The 27,408-nt window shown below is 35.6% G+C and overlaps 1 protein-coding gene and 1 non-coding gene across 4 annotated transcripts in view; one reads left to right on the forward strand and one right to left on the reverse strand.

Annotated features, from left to right (window-relative positions):
* Nucleotides 1-1,406: 1,406 nt before the first annotated feature.
* Nucleotides 1,407-27,408, reverse strand: part of PPP4R2 (protein phosphatase 4 regulatory subunit 2) — a 53,409-nt gene continuing 27,407 nt past the window's right edge. The window contains exons 3-9 of one of the 3 annotated variants that reach the window (XM_065885827.1): nucleotides 18,467-18,637; nucleotides 7,872-7,965; nucleotides 6,045-6,082; nucleotides 5,111-5,185; nucleotides 4,712-4,855; nucleotides 3,408-3,694; nucleotides 1,407-3,147 (exon numbers count right to left, since the gene is read on the reverse strand). In XM_065885827.1, coding sequence (XP_065741899.1) covers nucleotides 2,846-3,147; nucleotides 3,408-3,694; nucleotides 4,712-4,855; nucleotides 5,111-5,185; nucleotides 6,045-6,082; nucleotides 7,872-7,965; nucleotides 18,467-18,637 — 1,111 coding nt within the window. In that variant the 3' untranslated portion in view covers nucleotides 1,407-2,845. Of the gene's footprint in view, nucleotides 3,148-3,407; nucleotides 3,695-4,711; nucleotides 4,856-5,110; nucleotides 5,186-6,044; nucleotides 6,083-7,871; nucleotides 7,966-18,466; nucleotides 18,638-27,408 lie in introns of those variants that run through there. The other 2 variants (XM_065885826.1, XM_065885828.1) reach the window with 2 other exon arrangements.
* On the forward strand, nucleotides 21,873-21,980 carry LOC136130148 (U6 spliceosomal RNA). Its single transcript, XR_010656338.1, has one exon. It is a non-coding gene; the product is annotated as a U6 spliceosomal RNA (small nuclear RNA).

Genomic DNA, 27,408 nt, shown 5'->3' on the forward strand with positions numbered 1-27,408 from the left:
CTACTCATTTCTGTTTGCCAACATTTTCAGAACTGAAGATATATTTTAAAAAATGTACTGGGATAATGTTTTCACTTTCTTAAAAGGGAAAAGTGCTGAAAGTGTATTCCATGTATATTCTCGCTCTCCTCATCAACATTTTAAATTCTTTTTACATGTTGGGTTCAGAGTCTAGAGTCTAAAAGGTAAACGATCTGCTCAAGGCCAAAACAGAAAATAATATTTTAATCACCAAAGTCCTAATTCTTCATTTAGATCTTTTAATATGACTTTGCTGATGTGTGTCAAGAAAATGTGCTTAAAATTAGCCTTCTAAAAATACACATCTGAATCAGTTACTATTAGAACTGACATTTCCATGAAGCAAAGTCTGTGTAAGTGCACCTATGCATATACTCGAGGAAATTTACTTCCCAATGGACATCGTATCTCCAACCAGCTGAACAAGGTTTCCCCGTTTAACTACCTAAGTATTCCATCTATCCTAAAGAAAATATTCCATGAGCATTCTACAACTATCTGTATAAACAGCAACAAGTTTGATCTATGATCAACATAAGAATATCTAATAAATATTAAAACTATTAAACTATAGATTAAAATGCAGATCTCTCATAGAGTTGAGTGATGGCATTTTGGTACATTCACCATTATTGTACTTTATTTAATAAAGAAATACATTTGCCCTTGCCAAAATAGCAACTGCAAGTTTACAAATAAAACCACAGACCTCAGAGTCAGGACGCTAAATCTTCAACTTATATTTAACAAAAGTAACTCAGTTTACAAATGGTCCATGGCACAATTAAAATAAAAAATATCAAAAGGTCACAGAATCTTAAAGAATAGGTTTATTGACAATAATTTCATAAATATTCTAAAGAAAATTTCAAAATTTCTAAACTTAAAATGTTTAAAATCTGCTCTCATTGGCAAAATATCCCTCAAGAAAATAAAGAATAGGTCACTACAAATGAATGTCACATTTAAAATTTGCTTCATTAACATTTTTGCAAAAATTTTTTTAAAAATTTACAACGTGTGATTTTTTTCCTCCCCTCTTGGATAACAGTAAATAAATCAATACTCAGTTTTTATTTCAACTATGAGACATATTCACAAATATATCATCTAGCTGCTGTAAACCTGACAGTCAAGTCAGTCAGTAGTATAATATCCTACAGACATAAACGGAGCCAACTCATTTTGGTATTTTTAGTCATAGCAACTGAAGTAGGCAAAATGCAAAACTTGTGGTTGCCGCCCAAATCACCCCAGAGCATATGATACAGTGTCAGAAAATGTTTGCATCAGTTTTATAAGTTCATCTGTGTACTTCAGGTATCTGAAATTAAAAAAAGGGATTCTTATATATTTTGATAAAAATGTACTCAAATATTTCATAACATTAATATTTATTGCTTTATATGAATACTGTATTGAAAGCCCAAGCATTCAGTTTACACACAGAAATTATACAATTATATACCGCTTCACAAAGGCAGTGAACACATTACATTCTACAAAATCTACTTTACAGAAATTTAAAAATTCTAAATATCAAAAGGTACAGCTGAAGAAACAGGTATAAATTTGGCAGCCAGTAATTTAGACAGGGAAATTGCAGCTTGCATGACTTTAAGTTATGTGAATTTGAAAATATTGAGTTTAGAGTAACCATTGTGCTTTGTGTTGATCTGAAAAATATAACACTGGCTGTCGAAGAAGCATGTTCAAAAATATTTAATTCACTTCAAAATGTCATACAAATTACGGTGGTTTTTATGTACCCCTAAAGCTTCAGTCATTTAGCTCTGGTACATTACTAAAGTAATATATTAATTCTTCCAGTACAGTGGTGTTTCATACCATTGACATCTGTATACTCTAGAATAATTTAGAAAGAAATGTGTAGTATTCACACTGTTCAGAAAAGCAAGCAAAAGGTAAAGAAACCTGCCTGGTTCTTCTGAGATGGTTTCATGTCAGCTTTATAAGCATTCATTCTACAAAACAGTAAGCTAATGTTTGAACACAATTTCCAAGATAAAGCACATTTTCTCATAAATAATGAAGTCTTTTTCTCAGGCACCTCAGAAGTATACAAAAGAATTTTAGTTTGAACAGATCTCTTGGAATGTGTTTAACCTGGTATTTCAACAGACTTAAGATTTCCAGGGTTCCACAAGGGCCAGATTTTATTTGAATTACTCAGAAGAGAAAGAAACTGTCTTCTGAAAGAGGTGAACTCAATCATTACCAATAGAAAAAGTATCCACTGTATTCATCTCTTATAGAAAAAGAAAAATATAACATTTCCCCCCTTAGAATAATATATATATATATATGTATATATGACTTAAAGTTCCATAGTACATAGTCAAACAATAAAATCTGGAAACCAACATGAAACCCTACAATTCATGTTAAAATGTTGAAACTATGACCAAAATATGAAAACTGCTAGAGCTGTCAGAAAGAGACAAGACAAAAAGCTTTCTTGCATATGTATAAACTAAATGTGATAATCTCCAAAAGTTTTCAAAATTATAATTATTATCTTCCAGTTTAAAATTTTTAACTCTAAATTAAAAAAAAAAAAACAATCTATACACAAACCACTGATCTGACCAGAGCAAAAGAAGTCAGCGGTAAGCAGGACCCCGAGGAGCTGGTACTCACAGTTCTTACATGTGCGACTCTTTCAGGATTGATCCCATACAGTACTTTATTTTACAACCTGCTTCTCTTGTAAAACTAAAGGTCCATTTTATTACATAAAAGTTTTATACAGTGTGAAACCAGAACTGTATGGAAAATACTGCATCTAAATATTTCTGAATAGTTAGTCTTGTTCCATTGGTTCATCTGTGACTTCTGTGGCTTCCATGGAAGATTCTGAGAGAATCTCTCCAGTTTTACTGGAATTGGATCCTATTAATTCTTCCGTTTCATGGCAACTGGAACTACTTACAGGGCCGGTATTTTCACTACCTTCAGAATGTAAACCTCTCTCAACTTGAGTCAGATCAGATTCCTCCATTTGATTATTTTCCTCAGAAGTCTCTTCATTCACAGTTAAGGCATCATCAGATTCTTTTTCTTGATTTCTTTCTGGGATCATTTCTCTTGATGTCATAAAAGACTCTAAAAATAAGCAAATGTTGTTGTAGTTAAATTTCATTTTCAAAATACCTCCACAGTTAAGTTTCATGAATTCTGATACTCTACAGCTCAAATCATATCCCTGAAACTCAGCAGCAACTACAGAACACATAAAGGTGGGAGAAAAGCCCAACATCAGCATTATAAGGAGTTCCATTATGTGAAATTCTTTCACGCAAAAATGAAGTACAAGAATTTGAGGATCTCCTTACTCCACCCTTTTACAGATGGTCTCTAAATACCTTCTTCCTCTTCATCCTCTTCTTCATCCTCTTCTGTACAGTGCTGCCTGGTACAACTAATTTCTTTGTCGTTATTCTGAGATGAAGATGGAGCTTCTGTTTCTTCTACCATAACTGAAGAAATTTCACTGGAAGATGTTTGACTGGCCATCTCTCTGACGTCACTTTCTTTGTCAAACCTGAGTCTTTTTACCTCATGCCCCTCAGCTTCCACAGTATCTTCATCTGGGTGTTTATTTTTTATAGGGCTCGCTGAGGAACCTTCTGATTCAGATGTCGAAGAGTCACTGCAAATATTGTTTTAAAGTGTCGTTAGTAAGACTGTTTCTTCATCCTTTACATTCTCATTTTTAAGGTCTAATAATGTTTAACTGTATTTCAGTGTCAAAGTTAAATGATAACATCTGGGCAAAGAAAAACACAAGAGAATAATTTCGAGGACACCTAAACTGTTTAATAAATATTTCCCACTAGCAACTTGTCGATAAGTTACATGACCTTTCTGTTCAATTCTCCAGTAAGTTAAATGTCCTCCTATAATAAAACTACGAGTCTTCCACAGGGACATACTCCTTTCTTTTCCTTAAGTAATTCATTGTGAAATATTTTTAAACTCACAGAAAAAGAACTATCATATCCCCCTAAAGCAGATCCCCTTAATTAGCAACTCACTGCATTTGCTCCATCACCCTGTCTCCATCTCTGTTTATTCTTATTGTCATTAGTAATTTTCTGAACCATCTGAGAGTAAGCTGTAGATAAGATGCTCATTATTCCTGAGTAAGTCAGAACAAAGACACCTTTCTGCGTCATCACCAATTTAAGAAATCAGTTCTGATAAGACCCTTCTGTCCAGGCAGGCCAATACTCTTTAATTCCTCTCACTCATTCAGTCTTCCTTCCCTTAATGTGATGTAGAAAATTTGAGATGGGATTTAAATAAAAAGGTTCCTTTTATGATCTACAATGAGAAATGATTCACAAAATTTCAACTCATTTATAAATATCTTCTCTTTTCAAGTAACTTTCAAAAAGAAGAAAAAAATGTATCATGACCACTTTCTTAACACCCTATTATAAATAAAATCTCCCCAAATTAGCAGTTTAAGTCTTTTCTCTGCCCATTGTCAGCATGTGATAATGCTGCAAAAAGCTGCAGCCCCTTTTAACTGCATTAAAACCTTTTCTACCCCTCAAAACAACAGTAAATTCTCAATAATACATAATGAGGGCTGAAAAACCATCAATAAATGTTAACTCTTTTGGAAAACATTTTTTCTTTTAAATATAAATCACATACAAACCTGTGATTTTTATCCTCATTTTGCTTTAAGTTTGACTCTTTGCTGTCTGTGCTCTCAGGTAAGCCATTTGTTGTCATGGGGACTGACAAAGAAACCTTTGGTCGATTAAGTGGCCTGGGTGTTCCAGGTCCATTTATATTAGACCTATAGTAAAATAAATGAACATCATTTTCCCATTTTTGTAAAAAGTCATCCCTCCCAAGGTTTGTTTATATGAACATATCACAGAAACATTTTCTTTAATTTTGACTTTCAGAACCATGCGTTACCAAATTAACTAATTCTGTTTGGTATATCCTAACCTGCCGTAAAATTCCCAATTCTTAATAAGTATATTGAATTTCCTACCCAAAATTAAGAAACTGCAACTCTTTGAATAATAAAAATCAATAATCTGACCTTTCAGTGTAACTTGGTGAATTTCCAGGAAACATAACACCATTCATTCGATTTAAACTATTGGAACTGTTCTTCCTACAAGAAAAGAAAAAAACACTTTTATGGATAGTTTAATTCTTTAATTTTGATGAGAATCACGGGTCTAAAAGATCTTTTGTAAGATCTCACTGTCACAGAACCAAATGAAAGACTTCTAAGAAAAATAGCTATGGGATTATCTTAGTATGTTATTTAACAATATACAGGTATATTCTTCAAGAGTTCTAACAAATTCACTGTTATTGGTCTGTATGAAATCAGATATTTTAACCATTAAACCAGTGTTTCTCAACAGGGGGCAACATCTTCCAACAATCCCTCTTCCCTCACTCTGCATCCCCAGGGGACATTTAGCAACGTCTGAAGAAATTTTTCACGGGAAGTGGTGGACACTGCTGGCATTCAGTGGAAGCCATGGGCAGTGCTAAATCTCCTGCAATCCCAGGACATCCACTCATAATAAAATACCAGTGGTGCCAAGGAGTGTGCCCTAAAATGCAACCTTAATTTACTATATAAATCTTAGCAACTGGAAATAATTTTCCATCATAAAGAGCAATGTCATCAAGTAGCTATTACAAACCTAAGAATTATTTCCTAGAAATGGCCTGCCTCGGATGGGATCCCAGGGTCCAGACAGTACATAAATCCAACAGTGTTAAGACTGCAGTAAATCATGAATCTCTTTAATACAACTCTTTTCACTGGAAAAACATATAGGTAATGTTACTGGTAATATTCTACTTTGAGTACTGGATGGTAGTTTCATAAGCATTTACAAATGTTATCATGCTTAATTACATATAAAATAAATGCAACCTATTTTTAAGACTAATACATTAGATATGATTTAATTGTTAGAATATACTAGAAAAAGAAAAATCTCTATACTTACTCTGAAGAAGGATAAACACAGCTAACCACCATCACATTCTGCAATAACAAAATTGGTGATCAATACGAGGAAAAGTACCACAAAATAAAGTTTAATTATTTGTTTTTAATTTCTCAGAATCTCCCCTGGTATTAAGTTTCCATTTTATTACATTTTTACTAATAAAAGAAATGGCTAAAACTAAAAATCTCTAGGGGCTTCCGTGGTGGCGCAGTGGTTGAGAGTCCGCCTGCTGATGCAGGGGACACGGGTTCGTGCCCCGGTCCGGGAAAATCCCACATGCTGTGGAACGGCTGGGCCCGTGAGCCATGGCCGCTGAGCCTGTGCGTCCGGAGCCTGTGTTCCGCAACGGGAGAGACCACAACAGTGAGAGGCCCGCGTACCACAAAAAAAAAAAAAAAGAAAGAAAAAGATAAAGAAAAATCTCTAATCAAGCAATGAAAACTAAAACAATAGCAAAAGCCCCAAATCTAATATCCCACTAAACTATTTTTTTGCCAGCCTCATTTTTTTTTTTTTTTTTACTCTACTCTAGTTACTTTAGAGCCCTGACATTATGTGTTACAGATAATAGAACAGAACCACCGTCTCTTATTTGAGATAGAATCTCACCAAGATATTTAGAGTTTGAAGTATTTAGGCCTACTATAACGAACTTCCTTTTAAAGCAGTACCCAATCAAAAGCTTCATGTGTAGCACGATATACCTCAAGGAAAGAGACTCAAACCTTTTTTATAATATAATCTTTCTGGTAACAATAGCTTTATTAATAGTCAATATTCATTGCAAGTTTGCTGAGCCAAAGTAAGTGCTTTTACATTTAATCCTCCTCACAGCCTCATTATGATCCACACTATACAGATGAGGAAACTGAGACTTAGGTTACGTACCTGGTCCATGGTCACACAACTATGATTACTGTGACACTGCCTTGTTATCCAAAGATTGCCCAAGTGGAATTACTGAAAGTCTCTGAACTGAAAATAAGTACTGAAGAACCATCTCAGTTTCCTGCCCTTCAGGAATCTTACTAAATTGAAGGTATAGAAGCTCAACAAAACACATTAATCCAGTAAGGCCCTAAGATCTATTATAAATCACTAGGTAATGATTTTGGATTCCTGCTCCAAGGGTAAAATAAAATGAACTTCAATTAGAACCTTAAAATAACACTAGACTATGTTTTAGGATCAATCACTAAAACCAATGGTTTTCACAAAACCACTGGTCCACAATCTTGGTTCCCATGGGACTCCTTCATTCATTCTTCACTCCAGACAAGTCTATGTGTCTTGCTTTTCATTCTCTCAGACTGTTTCCTTTGTCCAGAATGCCCTGCTCTGTTAACATCCCCTCACCCACTAAAAACCTAATGCTTCTCTCATTCTTAAACATGATATATATCCTTCTCAATATCTAACTTAAATGCTTTGTATCAGCGATTTTCCAAGTTGTGTACCTCTGAACTCTAGAACTAAAGAAATGAATTCTGTAGATAAACAAGTTTGCAAAATGCTCTATTATTAAAATATCAATTATAGAACTTCTCGGAGCTATTAATATGTTAAGGTATACTAAGAATTTCCACGAGACAATAATAAACTGCTTTTCCCAAGCTTAACTGACCTCAAGCATTCCTCCGCCTCCCTCCTATTAAATCTTCCTCTGAAACTTAGGACATAATTTGGAAAACAAACTGGGAAAAACTTCAGATAGACTGAGAAACCTATTTCAAGAAAAGGTGCCTGAAACAGGGCCTACTCAAAGTTCTTTTCTGAAATCTATTATGCTACAGTTTAATATAATGCCAATAATAAAATAAATACCTTTTCTACTCCTCTGAGAAATTTGTCTGTTCCTGTATAGTTTCTTCTTGGATCTGTGAGCAATTCACATAGTCGCTGAATAGTAAAAGGTATACTGCAAAAGAATATAAATTTATAGTTTGGGGTCATTAATTATCAAGAAAATTAGGAACATTATTACTCCTGCTATTTCAAGCTTTATCTAGTCACCCCTGTGTTAAGCTACAAAAGAAAATGCTACAAATGAATGGATGAGTCACTTAAAAACAGGCAGGGCAATACCCTTTCCCTCCCTTGCCTTAAAAAGCAATAAAGACCATTCAAAATTAACAGAAAGCTTCAAAACTGAGAAAAAATTTTAACATTCTTAATTCTGACAATTCAATTTTAAGTTTACAAGAGAGGCAACACAAATAATAATCAAGTCAGAGTTTATTTAAATACAGAAACTTTCTCAAGTATTCTTTTGCACACAAAGATATTTTTAGTGTTCAAATAAAACTACAAATGTTTTGTTATCAGACAGAATAAGACAAGTGATTCCAATGAAAAAGTATTATAAACATAGTTATGCTCCCATAATTAAAATTTTATGTACAACCTACATGTTTCATCAAACTTAAAATACATACAAATACACTCAATATTTTGGTAGGTACCTTACTGTTTGACAAATACTTCAACCACAATCAAATTTTCACTTGACCACAGAAAATACAAAACTGAAACATAAATTGGACCTAAAATCGTATTATAAACAGCAGTGTTTATCTCACACACTATTAGCATTCCTGAGAGTTACAATATGAACAGCAAACATGTGAGCAGAGAGATGACAAATGCAGCTAAAAAGTATAAACGTAAACTTTACACTTCAGTTATTTGCCACACAAATCTATTTATTCTCCTTATAAAGACAATTACAAAGCCTCAGATTAACAGTTATTACCCACGAAGTTATTTCTTGTTGACAGGCAGATCAACACAAAATTCCCTCCCCCCCACAAAGTAAGGCCACTAGTGATTAATACCGCAGGACTCAAAAACCCAGTCTAACTTCAAATCCCATGTTGTCCCTTCCACTACACTGCACATACGTAAAATCGTAAATGTTTATTTTCTAGTTGGACAAACAATGTTTAGTTCTCGTATTCTTAGCATAAACACTATTCTTATGTTCTTTTAAAAATTAAAAAAAATTCAATATACGACCTATGACAAATTTTGAAAAGGCTTAAAATAAATATTATTCATATGAAAACAAGTAGTTTAGTTATGCGAGAGACCAAGTATCAATCTTCTCTCAAGTTGTATATCAAAGCCTAAAAGTCAGAAAACTATCATTCTGCCAAAAGATTGGGCACTAAGAGGCGAAACATTTGTCTCATTATCACAAATATTCAGAGGCAGACAGAAATACAGGACAACTTCTGATATTCATCAAGACTGCTATAGGAAAGTTCTTTGGTTTCTGAGAAAAAGTAATGTTTTTTTCTTCTTAAAATTCATAGTAGAGTACACTGTCAAAACTAATTATCTTTGTTTTTCCAAACTGTCTTTCTTCATATTTGACTGAAAGCTTCTTAAGGGCAGGATATCCTCACATACAAGATAGTCAATATATAATTTATTTATATACATATATACCTGAAATGCAGTACCATCATGGATTTCAGAATATTACTGGTATACCTGTACCTTAGCCCCTCTTTGAGTTCACTACCTTCCAAATCCTAAACACACACACACTTCCAAATGCTATTCCCTCATTAATGACGTCAGAGTGATACTAAATAGGAGTTTTTACACAGTTTTCAAAAACTAGCAAAACAGCACCCAGTGTTAAGAACATTCGAATACTATTTAACCAGCAAATACTTAAACAGACATTGTTTAGTTAGGTCTACTCCTCCAACTAAATTTCTTTCACACACTGATACTAGTACTTTCTTTTAAAATTAACTTTAAAAGATGAGCATCTTCCAACTCCATGCTTAACAATGTTTTTACACTAAATGTTTTGGCTAATTTTCTCTAGGAAGGTAGGTAAAATGTTAGTCAATTATTAACATTGTATGCGTGGGTGAATATTAATACTGCTTTATGAGGAAAAATGTATTATGTTTGCATAACGATGTCAGCCTATGACAAAATGAGTTTACATTCTTAGACACTTTCAGAAGCTTTTGAAGTCATTTTACCAAGTGTCCAATAGATGGCACTAAAATGTTATACAACTCTCCCTCAAGTGAACAGGCTTAAAATACAAACATTTCTTGTAAATCCAAGTATCCAGTGGAAACAATATTATAATTCTGACAACTGCACTGAAGGTCTCTTCATAAAGTTTGTACTTTTTAACCTTTTAAGTAAACATGAGAGCCAACTATGAAGCAGAAATATTAATATTTACTCAATAGAGGACCCGGTAAGACACGTAATGTAAACAATTACAATTAAAAACAACCCAATTACAACAAGAAATGCTAATAAAATTGTGTATACAGTGCAAGGGAGACAGAATAAACTGCCAGGGAATCGAGGATAAACATGGGGACACTTAATTTAAGGTGGGTCTTTAAAAGGAGGTATAAGAATAAACCAGATAAATCCCAAACCTGGTACAACTATATGAAAGTTCTGCTTTCTGTTACTCTTCCATTACACATAAGCACACAAGATAGTTTATTCTAACTCTGGAAAATATTAACGCGTTACTCAATAAATATCACTAGCTAAATTAAGATACATGCTAAGAAGAAAAAAACTGCAAACATGCATGCTGCTAACTCTCAATGAAAAGCATGCAGCAGAACCCTGAAAACGGGAGAACGGGGGAGGATGTTCATTAGCAAAGATGTAAAGTAATTTAGTAGAAAAATATTTTCGGTTATTTAAAATAAAATGCAGTCAGTTTACTCTGCAAGATGTCACCAATATATTACCTTATTTACCCACATCATAAGATGAAAACTAAGATTATATAAGGAACTGAAAGAAAAAAAACTTTTGAAAAGGATATGGGGCTTCCCTGGTGGCATAGTGGTTGAGAGTCCGCCAGCCAATGAAGGGGACACGGGTTCGTGCCCCGGTCTGGGAAGATCCCACATGCCGCAGAGCGGCTGGACCCGTGAGCCATGGCCGCTGAGCCTGCGCGTCCGGAGCCTGTGCTCCGCAACAGGAGAGGCCACGACAGTGAGAGGCCCACGTACCACCAAAAAAAAAAAAAAAAAGGATATGACGAGCTTGCATTTTATTAAGCAAACCAAAAAAAAAAATATGACTACAATATATAGTAAAACTTAAAAAAAAATTAAGTTGTTTCAAATTGTATTACTCAGAAATGGTACAGAACACTATCAACCAGTCCACTTTTAATGCACAAATTACGTATAAGGCAGTGTGGCTTAAAAAAAAAATACCAGCTAGCCCACTGGGACACCTTGCCCTAGTCGAATTTACCTCTTTAAAGCCTTCATGTCCTTTCCTGGGAAACAGAGATTCTGAAAGTGCACTTCTCATGTGATTATCATGAGCACTGAACACGACATCATGCATATAAGTCACTTAGGGCCTGAAGTATTTTAAAGTGTTCAATAAATCTTAGTTCCTATCATCATCCTGATCCCATCTGACCTTGAATGTAGATTTTGAGAAGACACAATCCCTCCAAAGACCAACTACAGTGAAACAACGCAAAAAATGTTTTTTAAAATATTCTTTTTAGGACTTCCCTGGTGGCGCAGTGGTTAAGAAACCGCCTGCCAATGCAGGGGACACGGATTCAAGCTCTGGTCCAGGAAGATCCCACAGGCCGCAGAGCAACTAAGCCCGTGCGCCACAACTACTGAGCCCTCGTGCCACAACTACTGAAGCCTGTGTGCCTAGAGCCCGTGCTCCGCAACGAGAGGCCACCGCAATGAGAAGCTGGCACACCACAACAAAGAGTAGCCCCCGCTCACCACAACTAGAGAAAGCCCGCGTGCAGCAACGAGGACCCAATGCAGCCAAAATTAAATAAATGTTTTTTTAAAAAAATTCTTTTTAATTCCAAAGAAAGTAACTAACCCTGATGAAATAGGATCACACATTTTACATTAATTATATACCTGAATTTGACTGTAATCTGTCCCCATCTACTGACTTTAAAAAAAAAAAAAAGACCAAGTCCTGTGTATCTAAAACCTATGGGGATTCAAATACCAAGAAAGCTGCTGGACATCAGAGAAAGACATCTAAGCTCAAATTAGAAATTTTAAACACTAACACTAAGCCCTAAAGATAGAATTTCCTATCCTGTATTTTAACTTGAGAAAGACTCTAAGTAACTAAAATGTATGTTTTGTTTTTAATTTATCTTAGTCTGTTTAAAGGTTTGATCATCAAGATGTGCCAATATTCTGGATATATACCAAGGTATTAAGAAGGCATCCAAAAAGAAGAAATGCACATTTCAGTCAGAGTCTAAGATTTTAAAAATCAGATAACCTGTATCTTGCCTCTATGTCATTATATAAGCAACATTCCTCATAAAAAAAGATAAAGGAGTATAAAACACAGAGGCCATTAAAGTAAAAGGCTAAAGAGATAACCACAAAACCAGACATCCTATTTAAAAACTGCTTAAAACAACCAATCACTTCTGTTTTATGTTTTATGCACATCTTTATTTTCTATTAATGACATTTATACTGTGTCTTAGTTAACAGAATTACTCGTTTGACTTCAACTATTTAAGTAGAAATTAACTTATATATCTCTTAGATATCAAAGGTTAAATGGGTTAAGTTTTGTTTACTCTTAAGTCCTACAGAAGTCAGAAATCACCACTGGAATCTTGTGATATTATCTGACCTGAAACAATATGCTCTTGATGGATCAGGATTTATTTAACATCTGTATAAATATACACAACATAAATATTCATATGCATATATTTTACAACTCAAATCAAATGTTAGTAATTGAGATTTATTGAAAACAGCACTGTAAAATGGCAAGTACAGAAAATTAAGAAAATGAAGAATTAGCCTCTTAAAATAATGGTAAATAACCGTAAACTAGTATCTATACCATTCCCCATTCCAAAACAAATCTATAGCAATTGCCAACACTTTTAATCAAGTTAACCATCTTCTACAGGGCCTGAATTACTTTACTTGCCTCAAATAAAAATGTTTAAAAAAATTAATTAGGTTTCTGCTATTTCCTCTCTTTTTTTTTTAATACAGCAGGTTTATTTCCTCTCTTTCAATTATAAAATTTTATTAGAGAGAGCATCACATCAAACCCTATTACCACCAGACAAGGCAAGGCAGGAAGGAGAATAAGGAGGGAAGGTTACTAAATAATTCCGATTCTCAACTAGTTATGCTAAGAAAGGGAGTAAAGAAAAAGAAATAAACAAATTTCAGCTAAGGATTCAATACGCTCAACAAATACTGGCACAAATAACTAATAAAAAATGCAATAACTCTATTTTTCTCAACAGAGGAGCAGAAATTCCAGCAAGCAATAAAATAGGTAAAAGGAGTAAAAGAACAAAGTAACAAAAGGCTGGAACCCATTCTTTCATCCCTGAATAATCTGAGCTAACTGTAAAGCAAACAATACAAAATCAAAAAAGGAGTAAATGTTTTATATCTACAATCTAGATTTTAAAGTATTAAAAACCTTGTATATGAACCTTTAAGAAAAAAAAGTATGAAGAGGCAAACTCTCAGGTGCAGAAACTTACAAGATATCTCCGTTTGTGTGCACATGCACATAAAACAATCACGTGAAGGTTTTCAGAACTAAGCAAAATCTAGTTAATTATGTACATTAAAATAACTTTAGAAGACCCACACGTAGAGAATGGACTTGAGGACACGGGGAGGGGGAAGGATAAGCTGGGACTAAGTGAGAGAGCGGCATGGACACATATACACTACCAAATGTAAAACAGACAGCTAATGGGAAGCAGCCACATAGCACAGGGAGATCAGCTCAGTGCTTTGTGACCACCTAGAGGGCTGGGATAGGGAGGGTGGGAGGGAGGGAGATGCAAGAGGGAAGAGATATGGGAACATATGTATATGTATAACTGATTCACTTTGTTATAAAGCAGAAACTAACACACCATTGTAAAGCAATTGTACTTCAATAAAGATGTTAAAAAAATTTTTTTTTAATAAAATAACTAGAGAAGAAATTCTATAGTCAGACTATAATCATGCCAAAAGATACGCAATGGACGCCTTAGAGATGATGTAACAAAGATTTTTAGGTATCAAGTAGTTGTGCAGGGTGCCTAGAACCCCTCATAAATACATAGCCACGCTGTTTTAGTCAACTACCCATAGTAAGTGAAACTCACTGCTTATTTTACAGAGGTCTTAGCTCTAACAGACTGTCAAAGGTGGAGGAAGACTTAAGTAATTAATTTACATTCATTATTCTTCCATTTCAATAATTAGGATTTAAAATAATCTTTTTAAAACTACTAGGAATGTAAGTTGTTCTCTCTACCTCTCGAAATCTCTCTTTGGGTACCATTATAGGAATGAACTACTAGCTACAAGCAATTTCTAAATTATATTCATGGCATCTAAGATAGGAAGAGGATTTTCATAAATGGTCTCAGTTTGAGTAAGCCTACATATACTCTTGTTGATTATAAACCCACAGAGAGGGCATAAAATGGCAACTGTCGGGCTTCCCTGGTGGTGCAGTGGTTGAGAGTCCCCCTGCCGATGCAGGGGACATGGGTTCGTGCCGCAGTCCAGGAGGATCCCACATGCCGCGGAGCGGCTGGGCCCGTGAGCCATGGCCACTGAGCCTGCGCATCACGAGCCTGTGCTCCGCAACAGGAGAGGTCACAACAGTGAGAGGCCCGCGTACCACAAAAAAAAAAAAAAAAAAAAAAAAAAAAGAGGCAACTGTCTTTTAACCGACCATTCATTGAAGTTTCTAATTTTGTTAATTTTTAATTTTTGGTGTTTCTCACCTAAGAAACTGTAACTTCAGTTCTGGAGAGTAGCTATAATCCATCTTCCCCTATAAAATTTTAAAGTTCAAAAGTAATTTTAAAAGGACAAGAAAATATGACTAAAAAATTTTTTTAAGAACTTTAAGCATTCAACTATGTAATTCTATCTACCCTGCCCCATTAAACAAAATACAGATACAGAAGCATGCTTTTATTCCTTTCACTCACTCATTCAATACTTGTTTGTTTGAAAACCTACTATGTTCAGGCATTCACTGTGCTAGGCCTTATATGGAAAAGATAGTCCTCCCTGGTGTCCAGAATCTTACAGTTCAGGAAGTCAAGCAGACAAGTGAATGGACAATTTCCGCTTCAAAGAGGGAAAATTTATATACTGACAATACTAATTTTAGAAAACAGTTAATCTTTTCATGCCAATATATATATTTTAAGATATATGCACCATGCGGCACATGGGACCTTAGTTCCCTGACCAGGGATTGAACCTGTGCACCCTGCAGTGGGAGCATGGAGTCTTAACCACTGGACCGCCAGGGAAGTCCCCATGCCAAAATATATTGAAGCATTTAACACAGAGTTTTCACTAATTAAAAGCAAAAAACAAAAACAACAAAATGAAGTTACCAATAAGAAAATCACCAAAAGATTAAAAAAACCAAAAAAAACCAGATATGAAACCACAATTCATAAAAGAGTCATTAAGGACATGGATGTTCAATTTCACTTGCAATCAGAGACACAAATTCACGTACATACCCACAAAAATACTGAAGAAATAAACTATCTGCATTTATATAAACATAGAAGCATAAATGAAAACATTTTGTGAGGTGAATTTGGCAATATTAATAAAAATTTTAAGTGTGCGTACACCATGACCTAGCAACTCCTTTTCTACAAATTAAAATAAAAGCAACAAAAAATCTATACATATATTGAACATATGACATTCATCAACACAAAAACATATTTACAAGGAGGCTCACTACAAGCACTACTTGTAATAGCCAAAAAAATAAATGCCCATCACCAGTGGGAACAGAGAAAATGAACTACATAATCTGTTCATATAACAGAAAACAATGCTGCTATTTCAAATAAACAGACAAATAGAAGACACAGCTGTAAATGTGCTGATATAAAGAAGATTTCAAAGCTCTTCTAAAAGTAAAATAAAACTAGCATATAACATGTTCCTATTTTCTTTATATATTCCTAGGGCGACTGGGGATCTTTTTAAAACTACGAACATACTTATGTCACTTTTATAATTTAAAAGATGATCTATTACAAATAGCAGGAGAGGTATACCGGCAAGGACATACTCTCAAACTAGCTAAAAAAGAACAAAATGCTACTTCTACCCACCACTCTTAGCAAAAATTTTTAAAAAGCAACAGCTTGTCTATGTCTATTCAAACACAAAAGTAAAATTGAAAAATATTACAGACATGTTTTTATGTACCATGTACCAATATAGTATGATACAGACAAAAATGGCTGAAATGAAAAAAATGTATCACTGATTAACACTTGAACTCTGAACTTCCCTGGTGGTCCAGTGGTTAAGACTCCACACTTCCACTGCAGGGGGCACAGGTTCAATCCCTAGTCAGGGAAGTTCCACACGCCACATGGTGTGGCCAAAAAATACAATTAAAAAAAAAAAAAAGACTTGGATTCTACCTGATTAAGAAAAATAATTCGTAAACCGCCTTTCTGAAAAATCAGAGAAAAAAACATAAATTCAAAGTATTTATGGCTCAAAGATGAAAAATATTTTAAAAGTAATTATATTTATGTATGCTTAGGCATTTAATGACTGTTCAAGTCATTTTCCGAGGTAGGTCGACTACCTATTTAGCAAATTAAGACATTACAAATACATATATGTATTTCATCCAATTTAATTTGAAAGAATTGAAAATGGTATTACTAAATTCAGAATCACAAGTAGCTTCACATTCACAAAGCAGTGGTATAACTTAACCTGTTTGACCATAACTCGTAATTTTAAATGAGAGCCATAACTTATTGAAGTAAAAGATGAGTTACCATAATGTCTAAGTACTAACCGTCTAACTACCTCTGCACTATTTATAAACATCCCCAAGAAGTATTCTTAACCACATTCAATTCAACAGTGAATCTTACGTATACTTCTAATACATTGCATGTCTTCATCTTGGCATGTGCTTTAAAAAAAAAAAATCAGTATTGGTAAGTAAATATATACATACAGTTAAAATAATTGTCAACAGTACAATAGGGTACACATTGAAAATAAAGTCTCCCTCCAATCCCAAACCCCCAAGAGCAGCTCAATGATAAAGCTTTAATTTCTCCCAAAAGAAAAGTATTTTGGCAACATACTTAAAACCAAAGCTTAAGAATTTGATATTTTAAGCCAAACTGTTAAGCAGGAGAACGTATATAATAAAGGGTTAGGTGAATTACACTATCTTGTTGCAAATCTCATGTGATTAAGTAACTGAAGAAAAAAATGAGACCATTTATGCTACCTAAAACTACTCACAAATGATATGTGATCAAATAAAAACTGCCCCTAAATATGAATTCATGGTTAACATACCCACAATTCATTAAATTAGGTATTGTCATTCCACACTCCAAACTGTTAATGCCAATTTAAATACGGAACAATTCGTGCTTCCCTGGTGGTGCAGTGGCTAAGAATCCACCTGCCAGTGCGGGGGGCGGGGGGGACACGGGCTGGATCCCTGGTCGGGGAGGATCCCACATGCCGCAGAGCAGCTGAGCCCGTGCGCTACAACTGAGCCTGCAAGCCACAGCTGTTGGGCCTGCGTGCCTGGAGCCTGTGCTCCGCGGCGGGAGAGGCCACCACGGGGCGCCTCCCCACGCTCCATGGCTGGCGAGTGGCTCCTGCTCGCTGCAGCTGGTGGGGGGGGGGGGGGGGGGGGGGGGCACAGCAGCAGGGATCCAACGCAGCCAAAAATAAAAATAAATTAATTAAACACTGAACAACTCAACTTAACAAATACTTCTTCCCTTCAATAAAGGGAACCCTAAAAATACAAAGTCCTGAAAAGGAAGTATTTAAAATAACACAGAATATGACACACAATTTAAAGGTCAACTTCATTTTAGTGGAGAGTAACTTTCCAGTACAGTGTTTTACAAAGGGCTGAAAATGGTTACTTACTGGAGGGAAAAGAGGGACTCTAAAAAAATGTTTTAAAATAAAAAGTCACTAAGTAGAATCTTTTCATAAACTGTTGCTTTTCATTTTAAAAGAAATGTTACTTATTTCAGTGATAGGTTCTAGACAAAGTATAAAGATTTATAATATCAAATATAAAACAGAAAGAAAAAATTTAAAAATATTTGATTAATGTTTCCACTGTCTTACACATTTAAAGTCTAAATGCCACTGACCCATATAAACGTGGTTCAAGTTTTTTTTTAAAAAAGCTGTCAATATTTTAAATACTTGTAAGCTGGAAATCAATAACTACTATAGATCACAAGGCACAGAACTTGTTCTAATGGATAATCAGTTATCAACCAGACACATCAAAACTTAGAGAAAAATCTAATGTTCTCCTAAAAATTAAACCTAAATTAAGTAGAATTAAATGCATACCCATTAAATCCAGTGACAATTTTCAGTATCCTTTCCTTCATTTCATCAAAGGGAATATATTCGACATTAGGGTTGGGAGGACCTCTTGGTTCAGGAGCTGAAGTTCTGAAATCATCCATCACTTTCTCCAGTTTGAAAATAAAATAGCCTTTAAACTGGGACCACTGAATCCTATAAGCAAAAAATTAAAAAAATATATAATACCATGTAGGGTCACAATTCTTGAAAAAAAGCACAAATACAGAATTTACCATGACACTAATGCTAACAAAATTAAGATCTGGAAAAGTAGTCGTGAAAATGTCTTCGTTCAGTAGCCTGCACCAAGCCTGATCAATCTGACTCACAAGGTCCAACTGGGTTCCACCCAATTCTCCCAAATTCCTGACCCAAACAAAACCTAAATCAGATTAAAATCTTTAAAATTAACTACTTCTGGCTGAAAGCTTATTGTCTAAGTCCCCCTCTCCACATTTTTAAAACATTATCTTGTTCTGACTCTATCTGTCCCTCATAACAAACCTAACCCAGGAGGCGTTACTGCCCCCATTTAAAAGAGGCTATTGGAAATTGGCCCAACCTTACATTTATAAATTTAAGTGGACAAATGAGAATGACTCCATACTCTAAGCTCTTAACATCCAAGGTATAATGCTTATATAGACTAGTAAATGTTTCTTGTTTTTTATCTCTTAAATAGCAAAATAAACTTCAATTTCTCCTTTTGCTTTTGCTTTCAACAAAAATTTTTAGTATTTTGTCATTTAAAAGGTATATATCATAGGTTCTATCCAAGATGTAGCCTTCAATGTAAAAAAATACATAATATCCTTGTAATTTTCACATCTGTTCATGAACTTTTAATATAAACATCTTTTTACCCCTGCTCCCTCACATTTTACCACTAATATAAGGATATTCTGTGATACCTGCCTAAATAGCCTAAAGTCTAGGAGATGCAAGAGTCAGGAATGCCAACCATTCCTCCAAACACTATAACCATGACTGGCAGCAGATAGATCTCTTACACAGGAGATGACTTAAGTGAGACAAGACTGCTAGTCTGCAACCACTCATCCATCCCATCCAGCAACCCTACAAATTAAGGCAGCAGTTCTCGAAGTGAGGCCCAAGAGGTCAAAGCTATTTTCATAAGAATAGAGTTGATTTTTTCACTGAGTTGACATTTGCAATGACAGTAGGTGCAAAAGCAGCAGTGGGTAAAATGGACAACACTTCAGCACAAATCAAGGCAGCAGTACCCAACCATACTAGAAGTAGTCATTGCCTTCTTTATCACCAGAGACTCACAGTTTAAAACAAAACAAAACAAAAAAACCTGTTTCGCTGGAAAGTTTAATAAAACAAATTTACTAACTTAATTAAATCTAAACCTTTGAAAACACACACACCTTTTTAATATCCCATGTAACAAGATAAGAAGTATACATAAAGGACTTCTGTTGCATAACAAAACATTATGGACATCTCAAGTCACAAAAAGTTAAATACTGCTGCCGGTTGAATGAAAGCCATTTTTACTTGAAAGGAATGTCAAACAAACAATGCTTATTCAGACCAAGAGAAATTGCTAGACATTACCTCAAAAATGAACATGTGAGTCTATCACTTGAAGAAAATCAACTGCAATATTGGTGGGCACTGATAAAATTTCAACTTCAAAATAAAAAATGTAAAATCTAGAAAATGTTTGTTCTTCACTGTAAGCTTCAAAGGTTCCTGATACATTCCCAAGACATTTCAAAACCTACCACTGTTGATATAAAAAATATTGTGACACGCCCCGCCCCAAAGTACAAGCAACAAGAGAAATAAATTGAGCTGTATCAAAGTCAAAAAGCTGCATATCAAAGGACACTATCAGCAAAGAGTGAAAAGGGAACCCACAGAATGGGAGCAACTATTTGCAAATCATCTATCTGATAAGGTTTTAATATCCAGGACATATAAAGAACTCCCACAACTCAACACCAAATAAACAGACAACTCTATTTTAAAAACGGGCAGGGGGCTTCCCTGGTGGCATAGTGGTTGAGAGTCCGCCTGCCGATGCAGGGGACATGGGTTCGTGGCCCCGGTCTGGGAAGATCCCACATGCCGCGGAGCGGCTGTGCCCGTGAGCCATGGCCGCTGAACCTGCGTGTCCGGAGCCTGTTGCTCCGCATCGGGAGAGGCCACAGCAGTGCGAGGCCCGCGTACCCGCAAAAAAACACAAAAAAACAAAAACAAAAACAAACAAAAAAAACGGGCAGGGCTTGCCTGCTGGCACAGTGGTTAAGGATCCGCCTGCCAATGCAGGGGACACGGGTTCGAGCCCTGGTCTGGTAAGATCCCACATGCCACGGAGCAACTAAAGCCATGCGCCTCAACTACAGAGCCCATTTGCCACAACTGACACATCTGCACACCTAGAGCCTGTGCTCTGCAACAAGAGAAGCGACCGCAATGAGAAGCCCACGCACCGCAATGAAGAGTAGCCCCCGCTTGCTGCAACTAGAGAAAGCCCACGCGCTGCAACAAAGAACCAACGCAACCAAAAATAAATAAATAAAAACAAATAAAATGTAAGTAAAAATGTGCATGAATAAGCATTTCTTTAAAGATATAGAAATAGCCAAAAAGCAAATAGAAAGATGCTCAACGTAACTATTCAGGAAAATGAATATCAAAAATCACAGTAAGACGGAACTCCACATCCATCAGATTGATCGTTATCCAAAAAACAAACCAACCAACCACACACACAAAAAATAACAACGACTGCCTGACAAGTATGTAGAGAAACTGAAACCCATGTGCATTGCTTGTGGGAATGTAAAATGGTGGGGTCACTGTGGAAAATAGCATGCCGGTTCCTCAAAAAAATCAAAGAATTACCATATTATCCAACAATTCCATTTCTGGACATCCAAAAGAGGTGAAAACAGAAACTCAATCACATGCAACTCACTTATACACAATGGCAGAAACTACCCAAGTGTCCCTCAACAAATGAAGAGATATCCAAAATGTGGTATATACAATAGGATATAGCCTTAAAGAAGAAGAAAATTCTGACACATACTAAAACAATGATTAATCTTGAACACATTATGCTAAGTGAGAGAAGCCAGACACAAAAGAACAAGTATTTTGATTCTACTTTTCAAAGGTATCCAGAATAGTCAAATTCAAAGAGACAGCAGAAAGGCATATGCCAGGGTCCTGAAGAAGAGATGGGTGAGATGCTACTGTTTAAAGGGGTACATAATTACAGAAGATCAATAAATGGCCAATAAGCACATGAAAAGATGCTTGACATTATTAGTCATTAAGGAAATGCACATCAAAACCACACGATACCATTTCACACCCACTAAAGTTGTTATAATAAAAATGACGGACAGTGCTCGCTTCAGCAGCACATATACTAAAACTGGAGCGATACAGAACAGGATTAGCATGGCCCCTGTGCAAGGATGACATGCGAATTCGTGAAGCGTTCCATATTTTTCGTGGATGGACCTAGAGACTGCCATACAGAGTGAAGTAAGTCAGAAAGAGAAAAACAAATATCGTATACTAACGCATATATGTGGAATCTAGAAAAATGGTACAGATGAACCTGTTTGCAAGGCAAACAGAGACACGGATGTAGAGAGCAAATGTACTGACACCAAGGGGGAGAAAGTGGGGCGGGGGGGTGATGAACTGGGAGATTGGAATTGACATATATACACCAACATGTACAAAACAGATAACTAATAAGAACCTGGTGTATTAAAAAATGAAATACAAAACTACAGGGTTTTTTTCTGATTATAAAAGTAATAAAGCTCATTGTAGATATGTCAAGCAAAACAGGAAAAATATAAAATCATCTGCAATCTCACCTCAATATGACCATCAATAACATTATTAAGATTCTCCAGAGAGTATTTATGAATTTTCATATGCACTACTTCTTTCATTTTATGTAAATGAAGTTTGAATTATGTACTTTTTTCCACTCAACAATGTGTCGTTCACATTTCCATTTTTGAAATATACTGACTTTCGTTATTCTAATGGCTCAGTCCACTGAACAGATGTATGACAATCTCTTACTGACATATATATATGTGTGTGGGTGTGTATTTCGTTTATCTTTCACAATTAATGCACTAAAACCTATATTCTGGTAAACATTCCTGTGCATACCAATTTAGATTACCAATAAAGGTATATGCAAATACTTCTAAAAAGAAAATGATGGACAATTAACAAGTGATGGGGGACTTCCCTGGTGGCGCAGTGGTTAAGAATCCGCCTGCCAATGCAGGGGACACGGGTTCGATCCCTGGTCCGGGAAGATCCCACATGCCACAGAGCAACTAAGCCCGTGAACCACAACTACTGAGTCTGCGCTCTAGAGCACGTGAGCCACAACTACTGAGCCCAAGCACTACAACTACCAAAGCCCACGCACCTAGAGCCCAAGCTCCGCAACAAGCGAAGCCACCACAATGAGAAGCCCGCGCACCGCAACATATAGTAGCCCCCGCTCACCACAACTTGAGAAAGCCCACGCACAGCAAAGACCCAACGCAGCCAAAAATAAGTAAATAAATAATAAATTAAAAAATAAGTGTTGGGAAGGATGCAGGGCAACTGTTGATGGGAAATGCAAAATGGTGTTGATGGGAATGCAACCTATACGTTGTTGATGGATGCAGGGCAATTGTTAATGGGAATGCAAAATGGTGTAGCCTTTCTGGAAAACAGTTTGGCTTGGCAGTTCCTCAAAAAAGAGAGTTGATGTGTGACCTGACAACTTACTCTGTTAAATGAGTGAATTATACGGTAGGTAAATTTTACTACTATTATTTTTAAAATATGGTGAGGGTGATTATCTAAAGCTATCTGCATGACTACGTTTTCCCTCCTTTCCCTAGTCTTCTTTGGGAAGGGGAATTAGAGGTTTAACAAGCAGAGGCAGCATATTATAATCTCTAACATGCCTAATATTAATTTCTGAGTAGTATACAATTGTCAATGGTTACTAAAATTTATCTTTAAATTTCACTAGACTCCCTACAGTCATTTAACTAATACTTAAACACACCAGGGGAGGGTACTGAAATAGGAGTCTTACACTTTATTTCTTAAATTAAGAATCTTTTTGTAGTTTTAATAATCACCCACTAAGTCATAACGTGTTTCATGAATTAGAATTTCCATATCACATAGGTTTTTTAACCTACCTTTCCACTAACTGCTTGAGAATCCACCCATGACATCCAAGCAACAGCAGCAACACATTAATGGGAATAGGGAGACAAGGGTGATAGAGACCAAGTAAAGCAAACTATGAGGAGCTCCAAAGACTCTAGGTCACCAATTCTAGGTCAGACGGTAATTAAGTTCCATAAACTGAAATGAATCGTGTACAATTTGTATTTTAAGTTCCAAACGTATCAAGCACAGTTACTCTAAATCAGACCCAACAGATGCAAGTCAAATTCCTATGCCATATATAATTGAAAAAATGCTTCTATAAAATGTGAAAGATAATGCTTTTTGATGTAACACAACTGATAAAAACAAAAGCAGAAAATGCTTCCCTGAAAATTATGTAATTTGAGCACAAAAATAGGCCAAGAGTAAATCAACTAAAAATTTGGCAACAGAAATAATTTTCTTAGGAATGTACTCACAGGACAAGAAACTACAAAACAAACAAAAAAACCTTATTTTTCACATGAAAATAAAATTATTCTGAACAGATGCTCATGAAACATAAACACGTTTTCAACTTTAAAATCAACTCCTCCACATAAAAATTTCTTCCAAAAATAAAATACATACTCAGAATTTAAATCTACTTTGCTAAAATTAACTCAAGAATTTACTGAATTTCATTACTCATTAATTTTTTAAAGTAACTTCACCTCCCTTCACTTCCTTTTCTTCTCTTTCCCTTCCATTTTTCCCTTTATGCAGTTTCTCCTCTACGAAGGCAAAACAACTCATATCACTAATAAATGCAGCCTCCTTCCAAACACCACACTGACCTTTTTCTTCCACAGGAACTCTCAAGTACTAAAACAAACGTGTTTCCCTCACAATTCTCAGGTTAAAGGTATTTTTCAGAGACTCAAGAGCCGAAAATCCATCTCTTATTTCCCAGCTAGTTCTAGAACATTTTAGTGGCCAGCGGCAACACCTTAACTTGTTGCCCCTTACAGTTCCAAATTCTATTAAGATTACTTCCTACTCAGACCAATTGCTTTCCACACAAAATCTGTGTGGGAAGCTAAGAGAAGAGAGCACAGGAGAGCCCTACACTATCTCCAAGGGAGAGCAGATACTGTACCATTTGTAAACAAAGGGGAATATGGGGAAAAAATGAATGAATGAAAACAAAAAGAGAATTAATAGGGCTGATCACTGACACAAAGTGACAGGCTTTGAATCAGGAGACTTAAAAGTGCCACAGAATTTAGTTGTAACTATCTGACTGGAGCAAACAAAGACAAGTAAATTTAATCTGAATACTGAATTACATGAGTGATAAAGATGAGCAAAAATCAGAACACAACTGCTCACACAAAATCTTGACGTTTTTAAGAACTTCCTTTAAAATACAGATCACTAGCTCAGAAAACCTACAAGTGGGGTCCCAACCAAGAGAACATTCCTTGCATAATTTCTTTTGCATAATTATACCTTTAAAATATATTATACTTTATCAATTAATTGAGCAAGCGTTAAAATGTCAGTGGAACAGAGAGACCAGAAACAGACCCATACATAAATGGAAACTCAGTATATGGGAAAGGACAGATTTTTCAGCAAATAGTCTGAGAAATGACAGAGCTACTACAAAATTTTACTAGTTTAAAAATTTTAAAGATGTCTGTTCCCCCCTCTTTCTGATTATATAAATAGGACAGTCATTGGAAAAAATTACAAAACATAGAAACAATGAAAATTGTCCGTAATGTGCCCAGTAATCATTACTAAAGTACATGTTTAGTATATTTTTTCACTAATATTTATTTATTTTAATTGGGTATCCTTGATTAATATCCCTTTGTTTCCCTACCTCATTCACTGTGGGTACTGTCACGGGACCAGTAGTCTGAAAAGTAAGATTTTTAATATATATCACATATGGTCGTACCATTATTTAATAACCACCATTTTAAACAAAGAATTTAGGTTTGCTTCCAGCTCATTACAATTAAAAATAACTGCGTTTAATATCCCAAGAATAAACTTTGTAGGCATCTGTTTATTACCTTAGGATAAATTCCTGTAAGTGGAATTACTGAGTCAAAAGTATGAAATATAAGAACTTTTGATACATATATTCAAAAGCCCCTCAGAAATGCTGTACCACTTTATAGTGCCATCAGTATAGAAACACCTATTTTATTCCAGTATTACACGCTTTCAAAACTCTGTATATTTAATAGTAGAAAAACACTTTAATTTGCCTTTCATTCACTGTAAGTGAAACTGAGTATTTTTACCTATGTTTACTACTCACAAAACATTTCTTTTGGGTCTGAATAGGTCCTTTGCAATCCCTCATCCTGCAGTCCCTCAATTTTGGCACCACTGACACTCTAAGCCTGATAATTCTTTGTCAAAGGGGGATGTCCTGTGAACTGTAGAATGGTGAGCAGCAATCCTTGATCTCTACCCACTAGAAGTCATTAGCACCAAACCTTCAACTGCCCCCCGAATTCTGACAATAATACATGTCTATAAATATTGCCAAGTGTTTCCTGGGAGACAAAAAGTATCCCCAGTTAAAAACCACTGCCTACTCCACCCCTTTAAAATTGTCTTTTTCTTACTCTCATGTTATTACAGAAAAAGTAAAATTACTATGTAACACAAGTATGAACATAACTTTTGCGTTCTCGTTTTGTACCAACTGCTGCAAAAGTAAATATTGTTGTTTTCATATAAATGTTGAAGTGACACTAAAATATTTATCTAATTGTTCCTATGTTGAAATTATCGTTGAAATGCCATACATTTCTTTGCTCAGAAACTCACACCTGAAGATGGAATGGTACCTGCTCCAAAGCAATAAAATTATGACACAAATTCTGAAGGGAAAGTGTTTGGCACTAGAAGTGAAGTTTTCAAATTAAGAGTGCTAAATATCTAATGATAATTGTACACAAAAAGGATCCAATCAGATGGAAAAGAAAGCTTCAGCAGGTAACGCTAACGTTCAGGTAATACCTTAGTGCAAACTTGGGTTTCTTCTTTGGCAACTTGTATATTCATGATAAGGACTCTAACATGTCTAAAGATTCAAGTTACACTCCTCTACTCACCCATCTCTCTCTCTACCAATTAAAACAAAAAGTTCAAGAAACAGTGTGTTCTGGTTAGCTTGATTTATACTTAACTGTTAGCTAACCTTTGACCCTTTTTTGAAAATCTTTCTCAAATTTATTAACAGATCAACATGGATCCTTCCCTTCCACACAGACAGCTGAACCAAACAAGTATGAACCAAAGATAGATCTCCTCTAACAGTATGACTCAGGCTGAAGACAGCCAATTTAGAATTCAGAGGGTACTAGTTTTTTTTTAAATAGCACTAGTTTAATGGCTGCAGTGGATCTACCCTCCTCCCTGCTACTGGAGAGTCACTCTTCTCATTCCATTCACCACTGATGCTATCACTTCTTCCATAATCCATTTGATACTAATGCCAAACTGCCATCAACAGAGATGAGTCCATTCTTTTTTTTTTTTTTTTGCGGTACGCGGGCCTCTCACTGCTGTGGCCTCTCCCGTTGCAGAGAACAGGCTCTGGACGCGCATGCTCAGCGACCATGGCTTACGGGCCCAGCCGCTCCGCGCGGCATGTGGGATCTTCCCGCACCGGGGCACGAACCCGTGTCCCCTGCATCGGCAGGCGGACTCCCAAC

Source organism: Phocoena phocoena, chromosome 10 (genome assembly GCF_963924675.1).
Source record: "Phocoena phocoena chromosome 10, mPhoPho1.1, whole genome shotgun sequence".
NCBI lineage: Eukaryota > Metazoa > Chordata > Mammalia > Artiodactyla > Phocoenidae > Phocoena > Phocoena phocoena.